Source organism: Phaseolus vulgaris, chromosome 6, assembly GCF_000499845.2.
Source record: "Phaseolus vulgaris cultivar G19833 chromosome 6, P. vulgaris v2.0, whole genome shotgun sequence".
Lineage (NCBI taxonomy): Eukaryota > Viridiplantae > Streptophyta > Magnoliopsida > Fabales > Fabaceae > Phaseolus > Phaseolus vulgaris.
The window spans coordinates 803,609-826,783 of record NC_023754.2 but is presented as its reverse complement, the minus strand read 5'-3'; the positions used below and the strand labels follow the sequence as shown (position 1 = coordinate 826,783).

The window sequence follows — 23,175 nt, the reverse complement described above, 5'->3', positions numbered from 1 at the left end:
GTAATTTTAGCGTATCTGGCACATGGAACCTTCCTTAACTGGAGTGCAATGAATAACAGAGTGGCCGCTTGGGTACCAACTTGTGCACCTATTCTCTAGCGCCATCTGCTTCGTGGATGCCCTAAGTATTCACGTGCCATGCATGAACTTCCATGGAAACCCTAACCCTAATGGACTTTAACGCCTCCCAAGATTATCCTCATGTGTTGCGCCTTCATGCGTCATACACACCACGTGCATGGAAACCTCGTGACTTAGGCTTTCCACATATCTCATGTCCTTTAACTGTTAACTTATCGTAACTCTTAGTCTCACCTTATGTGGCCTTCTACAACGTTCAGACGACCGATGTCTGATCTTCTCCCTCTACTGGCAAGGTCTGATATTTATCTACAACAACGGACTTAGGATACCAATGTCCAAAGACTAACCAATCATCTGGTAAGTGCGTCTGGGGTCCACCTCGCGGCCCCTTTCCATCACCAAGCATCGGTGCACGATGTCTGAGGTCAGTCTCTTAGTGAAGAGGCTAGGTGATTGTGCTGGGCGACCTACGTGGCACTGGGTAACGGGCGTGAACAGTACACCGAAGTGACATCTCACCATTCTTTGTTAATCAACGTACACGTGTCAAAATCGATGGTTGGGACTTGTTGGCACTCGAACTTCTTCGTGCAATGTTCAAACACTTTAACTCTTACGCTTTCCCCACTGTTCCATTACTTTCACTTACGCGAACCTTCGCTTAGCATTTATGCGAAAAACGCTCTCTTCTCTTTCTTCCAAAACTCAAACCCTCCAAACTCAACATTCGAAAGGTATGGTTTTTATTTCTCGATCACTTTACCATTTATGATTTCGTTGCTTGTAACATGCTTATAACTACCTAGGATTGTTTAAGATTCTTGCATTTCTTCGCGCATTCATTTCTATTGTTCATGTCTCGAGTCTCTGTTTTTCTGTTTTTCCCTGGTTTTGTCGAGTTACGCCATCCCTTACTCTAAAGATTTTCTTTTTCTTCTCTTTTTTAGCTTCCTTATCAAAGATGACCAATCAAGAACCTTCTCCAGCTTCTCCCTCAGACTCCAATTCAACTTCAACTTCATCCCCTGTTCCAACCTCTTCGCCAGTTCCCCCTCCTTCTGCCTCGTTCTACAGGTCCATGTATCGCTGGGCTCCAGCGGATCTTTTAGGGGAAACATCCACCTTTACATCCCTTGAGAACATAGCGACCTATAGGAAGAAACAAACTTGCCACCCGTCGCGTGTTTTTGGCAAAGATCATGACAAGTTCATGAGGGTAGTGGCTTGCCGCGAGGGTGAGCCAGTATGTGCTGATGAAGCCTCTGGTCCTGAAGGCCCTTTCTGCTTCATCTATTCGACCATCTTCCGAAGGCTCAGGCGTCGATTACCGCTCACTCCCTTTGAGCGCACGCTCCTAACCGAAGTGAATGTTGCCCCCGCCCAACTGCATCCCAACACTTGGGCGTTCGTAAGGGCTTTCTCCATTCTTTGCTACAGCCTCGGCCTTACGCCGTCTGTAGACACTTTCCTTTATTTCTTCGAAGTTAAAGACCCTAGGAAGAAGTTGTGGGTTAGTTTCAATGGTGTGGTTGGGAGGGTACTTTTAACGCTATTGCAACAATCATACAAGGGGTTCAAGAAGAACTTCTTCAAAGTTCGGAGCAATCGGAGGGACCCTGCCCTTCTAGATGGGTTTCCCCTATACTGGACGGAGAAGCCAAACCTCCAAAGGGCTCGGAGGCTTGAGGACCTTTCCCTTCAGGAGCGAGGAGTATGTGAGCTCTTCTCTGGACTCCCTGCCCCCTTCATCACCTTGCACTTACTCAAACGCGAGTTTAACCCCAAAAACCATAAGACATACATCGGTATTTTCTCGTTCCCATGCTTCTTATCTCATTTGGTTCTTGCTCACTTGCCTTTGTGATTTCCTGTGTTAACTTGTTGTTTTCGTGTAGATATGGGCTTTAACAAAAACAACAAGAAGAAGCTAGCCGACCTGCTCGCCAAACGCAGGGCAGCCGCTGGTGGGGTGGGTACTTCGACGCCCATAGCCCCTCCAACCTCAGCTACTTCTGCTCCTCACCCAAACGAACCAACCCTTGTTGTTGATAGGTGTACCGTCCCGTACCCGGGCGTTGACAAAGTCAAGGTCAAAGTCAACGTCGAGGTCAAAGTCAACGTAAGGCGTCGCCTAGGTGGGGGTGACGCCAAGTGCAGGCCTCGCCAAGAGAAAGCGTCGCCAAGGTAAGGCGTCGCCTAGCAGGGCGTCGCTGAGATAAGGCGCCGCCCAGCAGGGTGTCGCCAAGATGGAATGACACAAGAGCAAGGTGACCACAGCGCTGCTCCCCGATACCCATGGGTAGGAAAGACCATGGAGGGGGCGACGCCGTGGGAAGGCCCCAAACCCCGGATAACCAGGGAACAGTGATAAAGAGAAGAGAAAGGTGGCTTCAAGGCCATAGAAATAGCGCCAGTATAGAGCAACCTGCCTCGTGAAGTGCCCCTGCCGTCCAGAAACACCCTTGGGATAGATACGACCCAGGAGAGGGGTCACGCCCGGGGGCAGCCAGGCACAGGGCACGAGAGGAAGGTAGATACGCTCTCACAGTGAGTGACTAGAGGCTTGGGGGCATGAGTTGGCACCCAAAAAGTCACCCCTTGCGCAGTTGCACTCCCAGGTAGGAGAACTCACGCGAGGGAACACCCTCAGATAGGGTAACGGTGCTGTGAGGCCCTCCACGTGTACAACAGCCAAGTCAGGATGGAAACGCCACGTTGTCAGGTGCAAGGTAATTAGGGTTATTTAATACATTTTCCGTTTCGAGCGTTTAAGGTACTATAAATGCTCCCGAACGTTTCGAACGTCTTAAATGCGCTGAGCGTTTTATAATTAAATGCGCTTTAAGGCGCTTTGAATACGGGAAGAGCTTAAATAGCGCTTTGAATGTTGGGAACGGGGTTCGAACTTTTGGCAAACTGACCAGAAACTCTCTAGTTGCTTGCTCGAGCCTTGAGGTTACGCACAAGGGACTAGGGAAAGAGCTTTGCCAGAACGAGAAATACACACCAGACACAGTTCCCTTTTCACCACCTTCAGAGTGCCACGCGCGGTGCTCCGATACGGAGGTGCATAGTTTTGGTGTTTCTTGCTGGCTGACTTGAGCGTCGGAGTGCAAACGACCGCTAGGGCGCCCCTTTGTCCTTCTTTGCAGGAATCCACAGGTAACCAGTGTGAAGGAGTCCCTAGCTGATGGTTGAGGTCGCGCACGAAGACGTCCCAGGCCAACCGGACGGAACATTTGGCGCCCACCGTGGGGCCGATGTAAAACATTGGTCCCATCGCAAGTTCGAAAAGATCTATCAAGTCACGATCGCATTTGAGAAAACAGTGAAGAATGGCCACCACTAGACGAGGTACCGCACGCGCTGCGGGAGAAGAAATGTCCATGCAGCAGGTGCTGGAGATAATGCGGGGGCTGCAAGATGATATGGTGGACTCGAAGATAGAGCAAGAGCGCATGCAGGCGGATCTCGACGCCTCGCATGTGAGAAACGACGAGCTCCGTCGCGTTAATGAGGAGTTGCGTCGGAGTCTGAGGAACAACCAGGTGCAACGCGAGAATGAAGAGGTGGAGCATCTCACCCCACCGAGAGAGTTTTCCACTCCCTTCTCGCAGGAGATCCTAGATGCAGCGATCCCCAACACCTTCGCAGGGCCCAAGGCGATATTCACTGGGATGGAAGACCCTGAGGCGCATCTCACGGCGTTCCACACACAGATGGTGTTAGTGGGCGGTTCTGACGCCGCAAGGTGCAAGCTCTTCATGAGCACTTTGACAGGAATGGCCATGGATTGGTTTATCAGCCTTCCTAGTGGCCATATCACCTCTTTCCAACAGCTGTCCCAGTTGTTCAGAGAGCAATACCTGGCGAACAGGGCCCCTCCGCCAGTATCCTACGATCTGTTCGACGTGAAGCAATACCAAGGGGAGAGTTTGAAGGAGTACATCAACCGCTTCGGGTCCCAAGTGGTGAAAGTGGGCACGTCGGAGGAGCCCATGATTGTGTATGCCTTCAGGAAAGGCGTGTGTCCCGGCCCTTTCTGCGAATCCATTATTCGCAATCGTCCAAGGACTTTTGCTGAAATACGGCGTCGGGCGGTGGAACATATCGCCTCTGAAGGAGAGGTGTGTGAGAAGCGCACCAGCGTTGTACCTTCGCGCCCGAGAGCACAGACGCGGGCTCAACCCGTCAGGGTCAACGAAACCACGACGGGGAGAAAAAAGCCAGAGGGGAGACGCCCCTATGAGACCAGGAAACCCCAGCCCAGGGGTCCAGCAGGAGGGGATCGTCCAGTCAGAGAGAGGGCAAGACCGGCGAGGTACAACTTTGTGGTGGAGCTGAAGGACCTGATCGTCGTGCCTAATATAGCTGAGAGGTTGAGGCGACCGGCGAAAACCGACAAGGTGTTAGGGCCACGGAAAGACTCCTGGTGCGAGTTCCACGAGGCTTTCGGTCATCACATTCACAACTGCCTCTCGTTGGGTTATCAGCTTGATGAGCTGGTGAGGAGCGGGTTTCTGAAGGATTACGTCGCAGAACCCGCCACGACCGCCGCCCCGCCGGCGCCAAAAGAGGAGCAAGCACACGAGATGCCTGTACTCGGCGAGGTCCACACCATTGCTGGAGGTTTTTCCGGCGGGGGACCCACCGCCTCCCTGCGGAAGAAATACGCGAGGGGGGTCAATTCAATTGAAGAGAGAATCTCGGGTGAGCCATGGGAGTCGGACCTCGTGTTCACGAGAGAGGATCTCCGAGACGTTGTACCCCACGACAACGACCCTGTAGTCATCTCAGTCGTCACAGCGGGCCGTAAGGTGCACAGGGTCCTTGTCGACCAAGGGAGCTCCGCAGACGTCATGTTTCTGTCGACATTCAACAAGCTGCGATTGTCCCCTGACCTTCTGAGGCCTTACACAGGCTGCCTATATGGGTTCGCAGACAACCAAGTGGAAGTCCGAGGCTACTTGGAGCTGAGGACGACATTCACAGATGGAGAAGCCTCGCGCACCGAAAGCATACGATACTTGGTCGTGAACGCCAATTCCGCCTACAACATCTTGTTGGGGAGACCGGCGCTGAATAGGCTCAACGCGGTATCCTCCACGCGTCATATGAAGATGAAGCTGCCAGACCTCAGCGGCAAGGTAATAGTTATCAAGTCGGATCAGGAGGAAACGCGGAAGTGTTATGAAAACAGCCTAAAATCGAAGAAAAGCGTGTTCATGGTGTTTGAGCGCCCGCCAAGTGTCGACGCGACAATGGTAGAGGCGACGCCCTCCGGGTCAACGCCTGTTGAGGCCACACCCGTGGGGGCGACGCCCGAAGCAGACACGCTCATGGAGGAGAGTCCCGATGGCACGGCGCCAGCGGAAGAGGTGACGCCCATTCAGGATAACAGCAGTGACCAACAAGCGACTAACGTGGTGGATAGGAGCATTGGTGACAAGACGTTTAAACTAGGGCATCTGCTGGGCCAAGAAGAGCGGGAGGCGGTGGCAGAGGTGATCTCACGCCATTTGGACGCCTTCGCATGGTCTGCCTCGGATATGCCCGGCATCGACCCTGATTTCTTATGTCATCACCTCAGCATGGACACCACGGTTCGCCCCGTGCGCCAAAGGAGGAGAAAATTCAATGAAGAGAGGCAGCTGGTGGTACGCGAAGAAACGCAAAAGCTGCTAAGGGCTGGCCACATTAGGGAAATCCAATACCCCGAGTGGCTAGCCAACGTCGTCCTGGTAAAGAAGGCGAATGGGAAGTGGAGGATGTGCGTGGACTTCACAGACCTAAACAAGGCGTGCCCGAAGGACTCGTACCCACTGCCCAGCATTGACGCGTTGGTAGATAGCGCCTCCGGCTGCAAGGTGCTAAGTTTCCTGGACGCTTTCTCGGCGTACAACCAGATTAAAATGCACCCGAGAGATGAAAGTAAAACTGCATTCATGACGGAAACCAGCAGTTATTGTTACAAGGTGATGCCTTTCGGCTTGAAAAATGCGGGTGCCACCTACAAAAGACTGATGGACAAGGTCCTAGCACCCATGTTAGGAAGAAACGTATACGCCTACGTGGATGATATGGTAGTGGCGTCGAAGGATAAGGCACAGCATGTGGCAGACCTGGAGGAATTATTCGTCACTATATCCAAGTACCGCCTCAAGCTAAACCCCGAGAAGTGTGTCTTTGGGGTAGAGGTCGGGAGGTTCCTAGATTTCATGCTCACGGAAAGGGGAATAGAGGCGAATCCCGACAAATGCGCAGCGATCATCGCCATGCGTAGCCCGACGTCAGTAAAAGAAGTACAGCAGCTGACGGGGTGGATGGCGGCGCTCTCGAGGTTTGTTTCTGCCGGAGGAGAGAAGGGGCACCCATATTTCCAGTGTCTTAAGAGGAATAGTCGTTTCGCATGGACAGACGAATGCGAAACGGCTTTCATCAAGCTAAAAGAATACCTGGCGGCGCCACCGGTCCTCTGCAAACCGGTAGAAGGCGTGCCCCTCCGGCTGTACTTCACGGTGACAGAACGAGCTATCAACTCTGTGTTAGTCCAAGAGCAGGACCAGGTTCAAAGGCCTATCTACTTCCTAAGCAAGGCCCTACAAGGCGCGGAGATGAGGTACCTGGCGTTGGAGAAGGCAGCGCTGGCGGTGGTGTTTTCCGCCAGGAGGCTTCGTCATTACTTCCACAGCTTTACGGTGTTAGTGATGACGAACCTCCCTATATAGAAGGTACTGCAGAAGCCCGACGTAGCTGGAAGGATGGTGCGTTGGGCGGTGGAGCTTTCAGAGTTCGACATCCAGTATGAGCCCAGAGGGTCCATCAAAGGGCAGGTATACGCAGATTTCGTGGCAGAACTCTCGCCCGGAGGCGAACAGGAGGCGGAGGCAGGCTCATAGTGGTCGCTCTCAGTGGACGGCTCTTCCAACCAGCAAGGAAGTGGTGCGGGAATAGTCTTGGAAGAACCAGACGGTGTACTGATCGAGCAGGCCCTGCGCTTCGCTTTCAAAGCCAGTAATAATCAGGCTGAGTATGAAGCCCTGATTGCAGGAATGCTTTTAGCCAAGGAAATGGGCGCGCGAAACCTCTTAGTTAAGAGTGAGTCTCAACTGGTTACAGGGCAAGTGTTGGGTGAGTTCCAGGCGAAAGACCCGTAGATGACGGCATATTTAAGGTACATCGAATCGCTAAAGGGAGCCTTCAGTGCTCTTGAGCTGGTGCATGTCCCAAGGGAGCAGAATGCCAGAGCTGACCTGCTCGCCAAGCTGGCCAGCTCAGGCAAGGGGGGCAGGCAGAGGACTGTAATCCAAGAGACGCTTAAGGCTCCGAGGAAATTCATAGAGGATAACAGGGTGGATGCCCTCCATATAAGCACCGCGAGAGGAAGGCCAAGGAGTCATCGTTCCTTGACTCAGGATACGTTGAAGGCGCCTCACATTAGTGTATACACGGACACGCCCGAAGGAGGGAGGCGAGCGCAGATACATGTTTTAGCCGAAGGAGACACATGGATGATGCCATACAGGCGGTACCTGGCGGATGGGGTTCTCCCAGTGGAGCCTGAAGAAGGTAAGAAGGTTAAGAGAAACGCTGCAAGGTACACCCTGATAGACGGAGTGTTGTTCAGGCACGGTTTCACTCACCCTATCTTAACATGCGTAAGCGGCGACGAGTGTACCAGAATAATGACGGAGCTCCACGAAGGCATTTGTGGGAGCCATGTAGGCGGAAGGTCCTTAGCTTCTAAGGTGGTGCGCGCAGGTTTTTATTGGCCAACAGTAAAGGAAGATTGCGTGCGACACGCCCAGCGTTGTAAGCAATGCCAAAAACACGCAGACTGGCACAAGGCGCCGCCAGAGGAGCTGCGATCCATATACAGCCCATGGCCTTTCCAAACCTGGGGAATCGACATCCTAGGTCCGTTTCCGCTGGCGATAAGGCAGATGAAGTACTTGATCGTCGCCATCGAGTACTTCACCATGTGGATAGAGGCGGAGCCCGTGGCCCAGATCACTGCGCACAAAGTCCAACACTTTGTGTGGAAGAATATTGTGTGCCGTTTCGGCGTACCTAGTTGGCTGATATCCGATAACGGAACCCAGTTCGCCAGTCAGCAGTTGAGAAACCTGTGTGCTGAGGTAGGCATCAAGCAGGTGTTCGCATCAGTTGAACACCCCCAGACTAATGGGCAGGTAGAGTCAGCAAACAGAGTTTTGCTGAGGGGGCTAAAGAGAAGGCTAGAAAAGGCCAAAGGAGCGTGGGCGGAGGAAGTGCCAAGGATCGTGTGGGCATACCACACCATGCCCCAATCTTCCACCATGGAGACGCCTTTCAGCTTAGTGTATGGGTCGGACGCGATGATCCCAGTTGAGATTCACGAAAGCTCACCATGTTTCCAAAATTTCGTGGTGGAAGAATCCAACGAAGAAAGGCGGGTGAATCTGGACCTACTGGACGAAGCCAGGGAGGAAGCCAGAATAAAGGCCGAAGCAGTAAAGAGAAGAGTAGAGCGACAATACAGCTCTAAGGTAAAGCCGCAACAGTTTCAGATTGGCGACCTAGTTATGAGGAAGGCTCATCCATACGAGTTGGAGAATAAGCTGTCTCCCAAGTGGACCGGACCCTTTAGGATTACCGAGGCTAAGGCCAACGGTTCGTATAACCTAGAGACCTTGGAGGGGGGTCCCATCCCACGCAGCTGGAATGCAGCCAACTTAAAATTTTATTTTAGTTGACTTATGTAAGCAGCCATGTAACAATTTAGTTGAAGGGGACACTCTTTTTCCCTCTCGGGGGTTTTTTAACGAGGTCACCCAAATAAAAGAGGAAAAGAAGTTCGAGGAAAAACCTTTGTCTTGGTTCCAGTCTTTATCTTTTTCCCTTTCGAAGTGGTGACAGGCATCGCCAAGCACACGCGTCGCCAAAAAAGAAGGCGTCGCCAAGAAAGAAGGCGTCGCCAAGAAAAGGCGTCGCCTAGCAGGGCGTCGCCAAGAAACGCAGAGCGTCGCCAAGAAAGGTGACAGAGGAAAAACGCGCAGTATATAAAGCGTGTGCAAATGTAAAACAGCGTTAAAGAAATCAAGCATGGCATAGCGGAGTTAAATTTACATGTATGCTCGAAAGGAACGGGAGCAAGGTGAATAGGGCAGACATTACAGGCCCAGTGCTCATACAGAAAGAGAAAAAGTACAAACGAACCACTCTTCAGTGGCCTTCAGACCGTGGCAGGGGGGAGGACGACGCTTCAGTCTCAGCCCTCAACGCCTGGGTGAGCTGTGACCTCCGCTGGGGGTTTATCTTTGAACCTGCACCAAGGGAAACAAGAGCAGTGAGGGCACCATGAGTTAGACCAAGTAGAGATCTAATGAAGGTAAAAAGCAGAAGTTTCTGAGATAGCCACTCGTACATATGTACTTCTCTAGGGTTCCGGCGTTGAACTCCAAACTGATCAGGGTGGCGGAGTCAAAACCTCCCGCCTCAGCCAGAATCCGACACGCAACCTGGTCGTTCGGGCTTAGTTTCTTGAAGGGTTTGGACTTGAGAGCTCGTGTCTCCCTCACCCAGTACAGTGGGAACCCTTCCAGGGCGGAAGGCACGATATCAGAACAGCAGATCTTGAAAAACCTACCCTTCCACCCCGTGAAGGAGCTTTGGAAGGGAGTCAGGAGAACCCTACCAGGAACGTTGCTGAGGGTCACCCAGAGGTTGCTCCTTTGACGTTTCACCTCGAAAAAGTGAAGAAAGATATCAACCGAGGGCGCACACCCCAGGAACCCGAACAGTACGTCAAAGGCCTTAACAAAAGCCCAGCTGTTGGGGTACAGCTGGGCTGGTGCAGCGTTGATCTCCGTCAGAAGTTCCCTCTCGAACCTGGAGAAGGGCAGACGTACGCCAACGCTTTGGAACACCACCTAATAGAAGTAAAAGAAAGGAATCCCGTCGTTGGCGCGCTCGTCCCCACACACCGGCTCCCCCGGGGTGCAAGGGAGCACGGTGATGTCATCGTCATGCCTCCTCGCGAAGGCACGGTGATTATAAGAGCACGACTCTCCTTTATGTCTCCGGATGGCCAGGGTGGAAAGAAGGCACGAGCACTCGTCCAGAAGCTCGCTCGAAGCCCAGGGATACAGATCTTTATGGTTAACCCTGGGGGAAGGAATACGAGAAGACATGACGGAACGGTGTCGGAAGGAAAGTTGGAGGGTCGAAAGAGGATGGTTCGCTGGAAAGGCGGGGTAATACGTTGGTTAGAGAAGACACTAGAGTGACTCTTTAAAAGGAGGAAGATGGTGTAAGTAGGTTACGAAAGCACAAAGACGATGAAGGCAGTTTCAAGATTTCGAAGAATTAAATGTTACGGTTAGAGCGCCAAACGACGCGAATGGGTAAACCATGCAACTAAGCCACGTGGCAGAGACTGAGAGGATGGTCCTGGCACCACTGGTTAACACTCAGAAAACGTCGTATCGACAGAATGCTCAGGGGTACGACACGCCGTCGAGAATGGGTCAGAGGCTCAGGAGATGTCAGGACCTAGTCAAGTGAGGGAACGTCCCATCAGCCATACGAAAGCGTCGCGTGGATGGCACGGCGAGACCTAGAGCCCCTCGCCACCCCAGGCGACGACCTGAGCCAAAGTCAAAGTCGACGTCGAGGTAAAGTCAACGGTTTGGCCGCCCCGAGCGTCGCCAGTGGAAGGCGTAGATGGCGTTGCCACCACGAGACATCGAGGGCGTCGCCAATACAAGAGGGCGTCGCCGAGAGAAAGCGTAGCCAGAGTAGAAGGAATTACCATTGTGAAACGTGTAAAGGCGTCGTCAATACAAGTAGCAGCAGCTTCACCTCCCCGATACCCACAGGTAGGAAAGACTGTGGAGGGAGAGGAAATGGAAGGAGTTAAAGCTAATCACTAGCGGCGTCGCCTCCCCGATACCCACAGGTAGGAAAGACTGCGGAGGGAGTCGCTAAATGCTGAGTGAATTGCTGGCAGGGTCGTTCCCCGATACCCATGGGGAGGAAAGATCGTGGAGGGAGCGACCCCTGGAGGGCTTTGAGCTTTCTCAGCGTCTGGCGTTTCTAGACACCCTAAGGACGATACGGCGCTGCGGTAGCAGGCCTCTCCTCGGGCGTCGGCGCCGGGCACCGAGAATCAGGGGACAGGCCGCTTAGGTGTTTGAGACGCCCCACGGACAATACAGCGCCGTTAGGTAAGCCTCTTCGTGGGCGTAGGCATTGATGCGTGGCCTTATCCCGAGCGTTTGAGGCCTGGAGTAGGTCTCAACTTTTGCGTTACAGCAATGGCAAAGCCACTGACGCCTTCACGAGGCAAAGGCCTCATAGATACGAAGGCGGAACAAGTTACGAACAAACACGATAGGGGCAAAGTAATCGAAGCATGTGAAAGTGAAAGACGAGTGTAAATTTGTCATGCAAAACCCAAAGTTCAGATAGAAAGTGCAAGGGAGTTACAAGTTTATCACAAGGTGGCAAAAACAACTATAAAGCTCGAAAGGTAAAGGTGGCGGGTGAGAGACAGCGATTCAGTCATCCAAGTCGATGGGCACGACCTTCCCGTCGACGACATGGTGTGTGGGGTCGCAGTTTGAAATATTGACGCCAGGGTTCTCGCAGGACGCCAGAGTTAGAGCCTCTTGGAACCCCTCTTCAAACGCGCCCGCCATCTCCCCAGTCAGTTCTTGGACCTCCCCTTCTAGTTCCGCGACCCTAAAGTCCTTGGATATCAACTGTTTCTCCAGGAATTCTTTCTCCACGCATAGCTTGTTAGCCTCGGCTTGGAGAAGGCTCAAGGCTTCGACCTTCGCAGCCAAGGCGTCCTCTCTCTCACCTAACTTCTGCCTCCAAGCAGCATCCAGTTCTTCAAGTTTTTTCCGCTGTACTTCGGAGGCAAGAGCCGCCTCTTGAAGGCCAATGCTTTGGATTTGGTAGGAAGTGAGCTGGGCCAGCTGATCGACATGCGCCTGTTCAAGTTCGCGCGCGTACGCCTCGGCCCCCTCCCTGCTCTCGTGGGCCAGTTTTAGCAAGGATTGGGAAGCTTCCTCCTTGAGCCCCCAATTTTGTTTCTCCTCCTTCAACGCTCCCACTTCTTGTCTCAGTTTGCGGAGAGCCTCCCTCCCCTTGATAGCGCTTCGGGCCTGGGTGCGCCACTTGAGTGCCACCGCCAGGAATGCCCCCATATAATAAGGCATGCCTCCCCCCTTGTGAGGATCAGTTGGCGACATTCCTTCGGTGAAACCCTGCGTCAACTCCCTATGGATGGGGCGAGGAATTCGGGGTTTGCGAGAAGTCGAAGCCGGAACTGATGCAGGAGGGGCAGAGCCTGAGGCCTCAGCTGCGTCACGAAGCGGCAACGGCGAGAGCGGGGGAACCGAATCAATCCTTTCCTCTCGTTCCTCGTGGGTTGGTGGAGGTGGAGGTGATGTGGCACTTGGAGGATCGTCCCTGAGAGAACTCCCACCACCGGGAGACGCAACTGACAAGGCAGGAATGCCTTCTTCAAGTATTTGGCAAGAGCAAGTCGCCTCGAAGAAGTCATCACTGAACCTGCAGCAGCGAGAATAACAGAGCAAAGATCAATCCAGATAAAGCAGAAGGGGAGTATTTATAGCCAGACACGCGCAGATAACCACAAGGGTTCAAGCAAGCAAGCGAATCCGTATAACCACGACAGCTAATGCAGTATAAACAATCAAGGGCAGGTACCAAAGTAGGTAGAGAGTCCATGGGCGTTGAATTCATTTGCGATGAGCTTGGCAGTATCAAAGACTACCCCAAGCCCCGCCAAGGCTTTGCACACGTCCCGATCAGCGGGGGCGAGCTGATCCAAAGCCAGGGCCTTCATGGTTATGGGCTTATCCGTCCAGTATAGGGGGAAGCCTTCTAGGGCGGTAGGATCGTACTTGGTCGCACGTACTTTGAAGAACTTCCCTTTCCACCCTTTGAACGAATTTTGGAAGAGCGTGAGGATGATGCGCCCGGCGACGCCAGAGAAGCTCATCCATAGGCTCTTCCCCTGTTTCTTTACCTCGAAAAAATGAAGAAAAACGTCCACGGAAGAGGGGACACCCAGATATCCGCAGAGAATTTGAAACCCCCTTACGAAAGCCCAGCTGTTGGGGTGGAGCTGGGCTGGGGCGGTGTTTATCTCTGTGAGCAGCTCCCTCTCGAAGGAAGTGAGAGGTAGACGCAGGCCCACTCTTTTGAGTACCATTTGGTAAAGGAAGAAGAAGGGGCTTCTCCCAGTGTCCCTTGAGTCCACACAAACGGGTACCCCGGGTTTCATCCCGCATACCAAGACGTGGGAGTCGTGAGTTTTATGGAAGGCGTTGAAGTTGTAAAGCGCAAGGTCCCCCCTGTGGGCCTCCACGTCATCAATAGAGTTTAGGGTGGAGCATTCGTCGAGGAGATCGTCGGGGGCCCAGTCATACTCACCTTTATAGTAAGACCTAGGGAGCGGAGGAGGCGCGGTGGTCTTAGTTTTCGCCATTGATGCAAAAGCTGAAGAGCAAAAGAGAAAAGAAAGGGTTCAGAGAAAAAGGGTTTGGAGGAGAAAAGGGGAAAAAAATGGAGGAATCCTAGGCGAACCCTGCCCACACAAGAGAAAAGAGGAACGAGAAGAACGAAGAAGCACAAGAACGACATCCAAAGAAATGCAGTAACATAAACAGTCCCAGGCAGTTCATGCAGTAAAGGGAATCATCAAGGAGAGGAAAAATCGTACCTTTGGGGGTCGAAGGGCGTGGAGAGCGGAAGCACGAAAGGGCAAGGGTCGCGAGAGAAGGAATTCGAAGAAGATGAACAGTGAGGAAAGGTAGAGAAAGTGGATGTAACAGTGGTTCCGAGCGCGGGGTTTGGGTAACTTAAACGTTACACTTGCAACTCAAGGAGCGTTAATTGGAGACCGTGCGATGGTGCCGCGTGTCAAAGGATTGGGCGCTCGAGGGGAGCGCAAGAGGCTCTTAAGGATGACCGCGTGATGAACCACGTGGCACGCGATTAAGCATGGCCCCAAAAAGCGTTGCTTTCCCCGTTTCAGAGGATGTCCAATCAGCCATTAAGAGCACCCTAAGGGTTCGGAGAGTGTCACGTCAATGGTTTCAAGGTTGCTACGTCAGCAAGAATGACACATCACCGGGTGCCACGTGGATGGCGTGGGCGAAGCCTTAGTCTTTCCGCTGAAGACAAGTCATCAGCTTAAGACTGGGGGGCTTGTGTACCGTCCCGTACCCGGGCGTTGACAAAGTCAAGGTCAAAGTCAACATCGAGGTCAAAGTCAACGTAAGGCGTCGCCTAGGTGGGGGTGACGCCAAGTGCAGGCCTCGCCAAGAGAAAGCGTCGCCAAGGTAAGGCGTCGCCTAGCAGGGCATCGCCGAGATAAGGCGCCGCCCAGCAGGGTATCGGGGAGGCGACCCTGCTGATATTTGGGTTGGCGACGCCTGCGACGTCTCATGCTGGCGTCGTCCTTTATGATTCCAGGCGACGCCTCGGGCGTCTCATGCTAGTGTCGCCTTGGGCGTCGTCCCTAACTTGACATTGACTTTGACCTTGGGCTTGGTCGATGCCTGGGGGCAGCGAAGAGCTCAAGGCCCTTCCCGTATCTTCCACGAGGCGCTCCCTGTATGGCTGATGGGACATCCAATCATTCGATTTGATCCATGTGGCGCTGCTTGTATGGATGATGGGACATTCAGTCATTTCACTGAGTCCTGACTCCTGCTGTGCCCCTGACCCACTTTCGACGGCGCATCGTACCACTGGATACTCTGTTGATACGACGCTCTCTGATTTTAACCAGCGGTGCCAGGGTCATCTTTTCATCTTCCGCCACGTGGATCAATCGTGCGGTGCATCCATTCACGTCGTTTGGCGCTCTAACCGCTTTATTTAACTCTTCAAACTCTGAAACTATCCTCATCATTTTCCCACTCTTCATAACCTACTTACGTTCTCTCTTCTTGCACCCTTCCTTCTTGCACCCTTTCTTTTCTCACGAAGGGTTGTTCCAGCATTCGCTCCCCTCGCTCGACTCTTGCATTTCCGGCAGTCCTTACACCCTTGACAATCCCTGATCTTGTTAAAGAATGTCTTCTCATGCTGCTTCGTCCAGGGTCAGTCCCAAGGACTTATACCCTTGGGCTTCGAGTGAACTTCTTGACGAGTGTTCATGCTTACTCGCTACCAGGGCCATAAGGGAGCACAAAGGGGATTCGTGTTCTTATGACCACCGGGCCTTCGCGAGGAGGCATGACGACGACATCGCTGTGCTCCCTTGCACTCTAGGGGAGCCAGTATGTGGAGACGAACGGGCCAACGAAGGGGTCCCTTTCTTTTACTTTTACCAGGTGGTGTTCAAGACCATCGGAGTGCGCCTACCCTTCTCCTGGTTCGAGAAGGAACTGCTGACGGAGATCAACGTTGCTCCGGCCCAGTTATACCCCAACAGCTGGGCCTTTGTCAAAGCCTTCGACATTCTCTTCGGGTTTCTGGGTTGTGCGCCCTCGGTTGACCTCTTTCTTCACTTCTTTGAGGTGAAGAGGCAGAGACACAACCTTTGGGTAACTCTCAGTAACGTACCCGGGAGAGTTCTCTTCACACCCTTCCAAAGCTCGTTCACCGGATGGAAAGGCCGGTTCTTCAAGATCTGCCGTACTGACCTTGTTCCCGACGCTCTGGACGGGTTTCCACTGTACTGGGTGAGAGAGACGAGGGCCCTCAAAACCAAACCCTTCGAGAAGCTGGCTCCAAGTGATCAAATAGCTTGCCGGATTCTTGCTGAGGTGGGAGGTTTTGACTCTGCCACTCTGATCAACCTGGAGTTCAACGCTGGAGCTCTCGAAAAGTACATATGTAAGAGTCGTTGCCCTAGAAACTCCGGCCTTCGTTGTTTTCTGTACGTGCATGTCTTGCCTCATGGTATCTCTGACACATTTATCTCCCTTGGTGCAGGTTCGAAAATAAACCAAGAAAGAAGGACACGACTTACTCGAGCTCTGCGGGCTGGGAAAGGGGCTTCGCCTTCCTCCAGTGTTGATTCTGATGACCACTGAAAAGTGGCTCTTTTGTGACTTGCATGAGTTGTAATATTCGCCCCATTTGGGCTACTTCCATTGTATTGAACATTGCTTGTAACACCAACTTTTTCTATATCAATTGATTTTTGCAACGTCACTTTACTCTGCATACATTTCGCATATTGTGCGCTTTCCTTCGCCATGTTCATCAACGGCGCCCGCCTCCATCCAGGCGACGTCTTCTTTCTTGACGACGCCTTGACCTAGGCGACGCCTTCTTTCTTGGCGACGCCTTCTTTCTGGGCGACGCCTTCTTTCTTGGCGACGCCTTCTTTCTTGGCGACGCCTTCTTTCTTGGCGACGCCTTCTCTTGGCGACGCCTTACCTTACTTCAAACGGAGAAAGATACAGGATAAAAACCAAGACACTTCTTTTTCTCAAATTGGTTTTACCTTTTATTAGGGTAACCTCATTAAAAAACCCCCGAGAGGGAAAAAGAGCGTCCCCTTCAACTAAATTGTTACATAACTGCTTACATAAGTCAACTGAAATAAAATTTTAGGTTGGCTGCATTCCAACTGCGCGGGATAGGACCTCCATCTAAAGTCTCCAGGTTGTACGAACCGTTGCCCTTAGCCTCAGTAACTCTGAAGGGTCCGGTCCACTTGGGAGACAGCTTATTCTCCAACTCGTATGGGTGAGCTTTACCTTAGAGCTGTATTGTCGCTCTACTCTTCTCTTTACTGCTTCCGCTTTGATTCTGGCTTCTTCTCTGGCCTCATCTAGTAGATCCAGGTTTACCCGCCTCTCTTCATTGGATTCCTCCGCCACAAAGTTTTGAAAACGTGGCGAGCTCTCATGTATTTCTACCGGGATCATCGCGTCCGACCCGTAAACCAAACTGAAAGGCGTCTCCATAGTAGAGGATTGGGGCGTGGTGTGATATGCCCATACGATCCTTGGTACCTCTTCCGCCCACGCCCCTTTGGCTTTCTCTAACCTTCTTTTTAACCCCCTCAGCAGAACTCTGTTTGCCGATTCTACCTGCCCATTAGTCTGGGGGTGCTCAACTGATGCAAACACCTGTTTAATGCCTACCTCAGCACATAGGTTTCTCAACTGTTGACTGGCGAACTGGGTTCCGTTGTCGGATATCAGCCGCCTAGGTACGCCAAAACGGCACACAATGTTCTTCCACACAAAATGTTGTACTTTGTGCGCTATGATTTGTGCCACGGGCTCTGCCTCTATCCATTTGGTGAAGTATTCGATGGCAACGATCAAATACTTCATCTGCCTGATCGCCAGTGGGAAGGGGCCCAGGATGTCGATTCCCCATGTATGGAAAGGCCACGGGCTGTATATGGATCGCAACTCTTCTGGCGGCGCCTTGTGCCAGTCGGCGTGCTTTTGGCATTGCCTACACCGCTGGGCGTGCCGTGTGCAGTCCTCTTTCACTGTTGGCCAGAAGAAACCTGCGCGTATTACCTTGGAGGCTAAGGATCTTCCCCCTACGTGGCTCCCGCAGATGCCTTCGTGTAGTTCCGCCATTATCCTGGTGCACTCATCGCCACTGACGCATGTTAGGATAGGGTGAGTGAAACCGTGCCTGAACAGCACCCCATCCACCAAAGTATATCTTGCGGCATTTCTTTTGACTTTTTTACCTTCTTCAGGCTCCACTGGGAGAGCCCCATCCGCCAGGTACCGCTTATAGGGCGTCATCCAGGTGTCTCCCTTGGACAAAACGCATACCTGCATCTGCTCTTCCTCAGGCACACCCGCGTACATGCTGATGCGGGGCGCCCTCTGCGTATCTTGGGTCAAAGAGCAATGACTCCTCGCCCTTCCCCTTGATGTATAAATCTGGAGGACATCCACCCTGTTGTCTTCCAGGAATCTACGCGGAGCTTTGAGAGTCTCCTGGATCATTGTCCTCTGTCTACCCCCCTTGCCTGAGCTGGCCAGCTTTGCAAGCAGGTCAGCTCTGGCATTCTGCTCCCTCGGGACATGTATCAGCTCAAGAGCGTTGAAGGCTCCCTTCAACAACTGGACGTATTTCAGATACGCCGCCATCTGTGGGTCCTTCGCCTGGAACTCACCCGACACTTGCCCGGTAATCAGCTGGGAGTCGCTCTTCACCAGGAGGTTCTGTGCGCCCATCTCCTTGGCTAGGAGCATTCCTGCTATCAGGGCTTCATATTCTGCCTGATTGTTACTTGCCTTGAAGGCGAAGTGCAGGGCCTGCTCGATCAGTATGCCGTCGGGTCCCTCCAAGACTATTCCCGCACCGCTCCCTTGTTGGTTGGAAGAACCATCAACCGAGAGCAGCCACTGCGAACTCACCTCCACCTCTTGCTCACCTCCGGGCGAAAGTTCCGCTATAAAATCTGCGTACACCTGCCCTTTGATGGATCCTCTAGGCTCGTACTGGATGTCGAATTCTGACAGTTCTACCGCCCAGCGCACCATTCTTCCCGCCACATCCGGCTTCTGCAGCACTTTCTGTATAGGGAGGTTGGTCATCACCACCACCGTAAAGCTGTGGAAGTAATGACGGAGCCTCCTGGCAGAAAATACTACCGCCAGCGCCGCCTTCTCTAGCGCTTGGTACCTCGTCTCAGCTCCCTGTAAGGCCTTACTTACGAAATAGATGGGCTTCTGACCCTGGTCCTGCTCTTGGACTAACACGGAACTGATGGCCCGCTCCGTTACAGTTAAATATAACCGGAGGGGCACGCCCGCTACTGGCTTGCAGAGGACCGGTGGCGTCGCCAGGTACTCCTTCAGCTTAATGAAAGCCGCTTCGCATTCATCAGTCCATGCAAAGCGACTGTTTCTCTTGAGGCACTGAAAATACGGGTGCCCCTTCTCTCCTCCGGCGGAAACAAACCTCGAGAGCGCCGCCATCCGCCCTGTCAGCTGTTGCACCTCCTTTACCGACGTCGGGCTCCGCATGGCGATAATCGCCGCGCATTTGTCGGGGTTCGCCTCTATCCCCCTCTTTGTGAGCATAAAACCCAAGAACTTACCGGCCTCTACCCCGAAAACACACTTCTCAGGGTTTAACTTGAGGCGGTACTTGGATATTGTGACGAACAACTCCTCCAGGTCCGCCATGTGTTGCGCCCTATTCTGCGACGCCACCACCATGTCGTCTACATAGGCGTACACATTCCTCCCGAGCATTGGCGCCAGGACCTTGTCCATTAACCTTTGGTACGTGGCGCCCGCATTTTTCAGCCCAAAAGGCATCACCTTATAGCAGTAACTGCAGGTCTCAGTCATGAATGCAGTCTTGCTCTCGTCTCTTGGGTGCATCTTGATTTGGTTGTATCCCGAAAAGGCGTCCAGGAAACTCAGCACCTTGCTGTCGGACGCACTGTCTACCAAGGCGTCGATGCTGGGCAGCGGATACGAGTCCTTTGGGCATGCCTTGTTCAAGTCCGTGAAGTCAACACACATCCTCCACTTTCCGTTCGCCTTTTTCACCAAGACAACGTTGGCGAGCCACTCAGGGTATTGAATCTCCCTGATGTGGCCAGCACTCAGCAGCTTCTGCGTTTCGTCTTTCACCACCTGCTGTCGTTCCTCATTGAATTTTCTCCTCATCTGACGCACGGGGCAGACCGTGGCGTCCATGCTGAGGTGGTGACACAGGAAATCGGGATCAATGCCTGGCATATCCGAGGCGGACCATGCGAAGGCATCCAGGTGGCGTGAAATCACTTCCGCCACCCCTTCCTGTTCTTCCGGGCTCAGCGAACTTCCTAACTTGAAAGTCTTGCCGCCAATCTCCCTTTCTACGGCGTTAACCGCGGGCTGTTCCCTGTTATCATCTTCGACGGGCGTCGCCTCTACCACGGGCGCCGCGTCGTCAGGGCCTTCCTCCATAAGCGCATCTGCTTCGGGCATCGCCCTCTCCGTTATGGCCTCTTTAGGCGTCAACCTAGCGGGCGTCGCCTCAATCATCGTCATGTCCGCGCTCGGCGGACGTTCATACACCATGAACACGCCTCTCTTCGTTTTCAGGCTGTTCTCATAGCATTTCCTTGCCTCCTCCTGGTCTGACCTGATGACTACCACCTGGCCATTGAGGTCCGACAGCTTCATCTTCATGTGGTGTGTGGAGGACACCGCGTTCAGACGGTTCAACGCCGGTCTGCCCAGCAAAATATTGTAAGCAGAGTTGGCGTTCACAACCAGGTACCGGATGCTTTCGGTACGGGAGGCCTCTCCGTCTGTGAACGTAGTCCTCAGCTCCAGGTACCCCCGGACTTCCACCTGGTTATCCCCAAACCCATACAGGCACCCCGTATAGGGACTCAACAGATCGGGGGACAGCCGTAACTTATTAAAGGTCGACAGAAACATGACGTCTGCCGAACTTCCTTGGTCGACAAGCACCCTGTGCACCTTCCTTCCGGCTGTGACGACTGAGATGACAACGGGGTCGTTGTCGTGGGGTACCACATCTCGGAGGTCTCTTCTCTTGAACACGAGATCCGACTCCCATGGCTCCCCCGAGAGCCTCTCTTCGATTGAATTTACCCCCCTCGCGTATTTCTTCCGCTGGGAGGCGGTGGGTCCCCCGCCGGAAAAACCTCCAGCAATGGTGTGGACCTCACCAAGCACAGGCATCTCGTGTGCTGGTTCTTCCGCCGGCGGCGACAAGGTGGCGGTCGTTGTGGGGTCTGCGACATAGTCCTTCAAAAACCCAGTCCTCACCAGCTCATCTAGCTGGTAGCCCAACGACAGGCAATTATCAATGTGGTGCCCGAAAGCCTCGTGGAATTCGCACCAAGAGTCTTTACGAGGCCCCAACACCTTGTCTGTCTTCGCCGGTCGCCTCAGCCTCTCAGCTATGTTAGGCACGGCGATCAAATCCTTCAACTCAACCACGAAGTTGTACCTCGCCGGTCTCGCTCTTTCTCTGGCCGGGCGATCGCCTCCTGCTGGACCCGCGGGGCTGGGGCTTTCTGGCCTCGTAGGGGCGTCTCGCCTCTGGCTTCTTTCTTCCCGTTGTGGTCTCATTGACCCTGACGGGTTGAGCTCGCGCCGGTCCCCTCGGGCGTGAGGGCGCGACGCTGGTGCGTTTCACACACACCTCCCCTTCAGAAGCAATATGTTCTACCGCCCTACGCCGTAGTTCAGCGAAAGTCCTAGGGCGGTTGCGGATGATGGATTCTCCAAAAGGACCGGGGCATACGCCTTTCACAAATGCGTACACGATCATAGGCTCTTCCGTCGTACCAACCTTCACGACCTGGGCCCCGAAGCGATTGATATACTCCTTCAGGGTCTCCCCTTGATACTGCTTCACATCAAACAGATCGTAAGAGACCGGCGGCGGGGCCTTGTTTGCTAAGTATTGTTCAATCGTGACAATTGGCGGAAAGATGTGATATGACCATCTGGAAGGCAGATGAACCAGTCCATGGCCATCCCGGTCAGGGTGCTCATAAAGAGCTTGCACTTGGCAGCGTCAGAACCGTCTATCAGGACCATCTGTGTGTGAAATGCAGCAAGGTGCGTCTCTGGGTCCTCCATCCCGGTGAAGATCACCTTAGGCCCCGCGAACGTGTTCGGGATTACTGCATCTAGGATCTCCTGCGAGAAAGGGGTGGAAAACTCCCTTGGTGGGGAATGGTTCTCCATCTCGTCATGTCCAGGCCGCCTCCTCATTTACACAGTGGAGCTCTTCATTTCGCTCATGCGTGGCATCGAGATCTGCCTGCATGTGTTCCTGTTCCATTTTCGACTCCGCCATGTCCTGCTGCAGCCCCCTCATTATCTCCAGGACCTGTTGCATGGATAATTCTGCCGGGGCTGCGCGTGCTGTACTTCGTCTGGTGGGGGCCATTGTCACTCCAACCTCCTCCAACGTTACTGCGACTTAGTGGATTTCCTCGAACTTGTGATGGGACTGATGTTTTATATCGGTCCCACGGTGGGCGCCAAATGTTCCGTCCGGTTGACCAGGACGTCTTCGTGCGCGACCTCAACCGTCAACTAGGGACTCCTTCCCACTAATTACCTGTGGATTCCTGCAAAAAAGAGGACAAAGAGGCGCCCTAGCGGCCGTTTGCACTCCGACGCTCAAGTTAGCCAGCAAGAAACACCAAAACTGTTCACCTCCGTCTCTGAGCACCGCGTATGGCACTCTGAAGGCGGTAAAAATAACTGTGTATAGTGTCTGTGTTCTCTCTCTCAGGCAAAAATATTCCCCAGTCCCTTGTTCGTAACCTTGACGCACGAGCAAGCAACTTAGAGAGTTCTGGTCAATTTGCCAAAAGTTCGAACCCTCTTTCCAACATTCTCCGCGCTATTTAAACTACCCAAGCATTTAAAGCGCCTTTAATTACAAATGTAACGCACTCAATCGGCGTATTTAATTAGAAAACGTAGCGCATTTAAGACGTTGAAACGCTTGGGAGCCATTATAACACCTGAATGCTCGAAAGGGAAACTGTATTGAATGACTTTAATTACCTAGCACCTGACTAAAGGGTGTTTCTATTCTGGCATGGCTGTCGTACACGTGGAGGTCCTCACGACGCCGTGACCCCATCTGGGGGCGTTTCTGCCCATCTGGGGACGTTTCTACGTGTGAGTCCTCCTGCTTGGGAGTGCTACTGCGCTAGGGGTGACTTTTTGGGTGCCAACTCATGCCCCCAATTATCTAGTCACTTACTTTGAGAGCGTATCTGCCTTCCTCTTGTACCCTGCACCCGGCTACCATGGGCGTGACCTTCCTCTTGAGTCGTATCTGTCCCACAGGCGTCTCTGGGGCGGCAGGAGTACTTCACGAGTCAGGCTGCCCTACACTGGTACTATTACTATGGCCTTGAAACCACCTTTTCCTTCTCTTTATCACTGCCCTGGGTTATCGGGACCTGAGGCCTCCCCACAGCGTTGCTCCCTCCATGGTCTTTCCTACCCATGGGTATCGGGGAACCACACCGTGATTGCCTTGCTTTAGCACTGTTTGATCTGGCGACGCCCTGGTTGGGCGACGCCATCACCTAGGCGACGCCTTGTCCTGGTGACGCTTCCTCTTGGC

The 23,175-nt window shown here is 53.2% G+C and overlaps 1 protein-coding gene across 1 annotated transcript; it reads left to right on the top strand.

The window, feature by feature from the left end:
* The first annotated feature begins 3,419 nt into the window (after positions 1-3,419).
* LOC137832964 (uncharacterized) lies at positions 3,420-6,812 on the top strand. The gene has a single exon (XM_068641368.1). It carries the CDS (start codon positions 3,420-3,422, stop codon positions 6,810-6,812), a length of 3,393 nt encoding a protein of 1,130 aa, XP_068497469.1.
* The last annotated feature ends 16,363 nt before the right edge of the window (positions 6,813-23,175 follow it).

Coding starts and splice junctions, on each gene's coding strand:
- LOC137832964 (XM_068641368.1), top strand. CDS start 3,420: ATGGCCACCACTAGACGAGGTACCGCACGCGCTGCGGGAGAAGAAATG.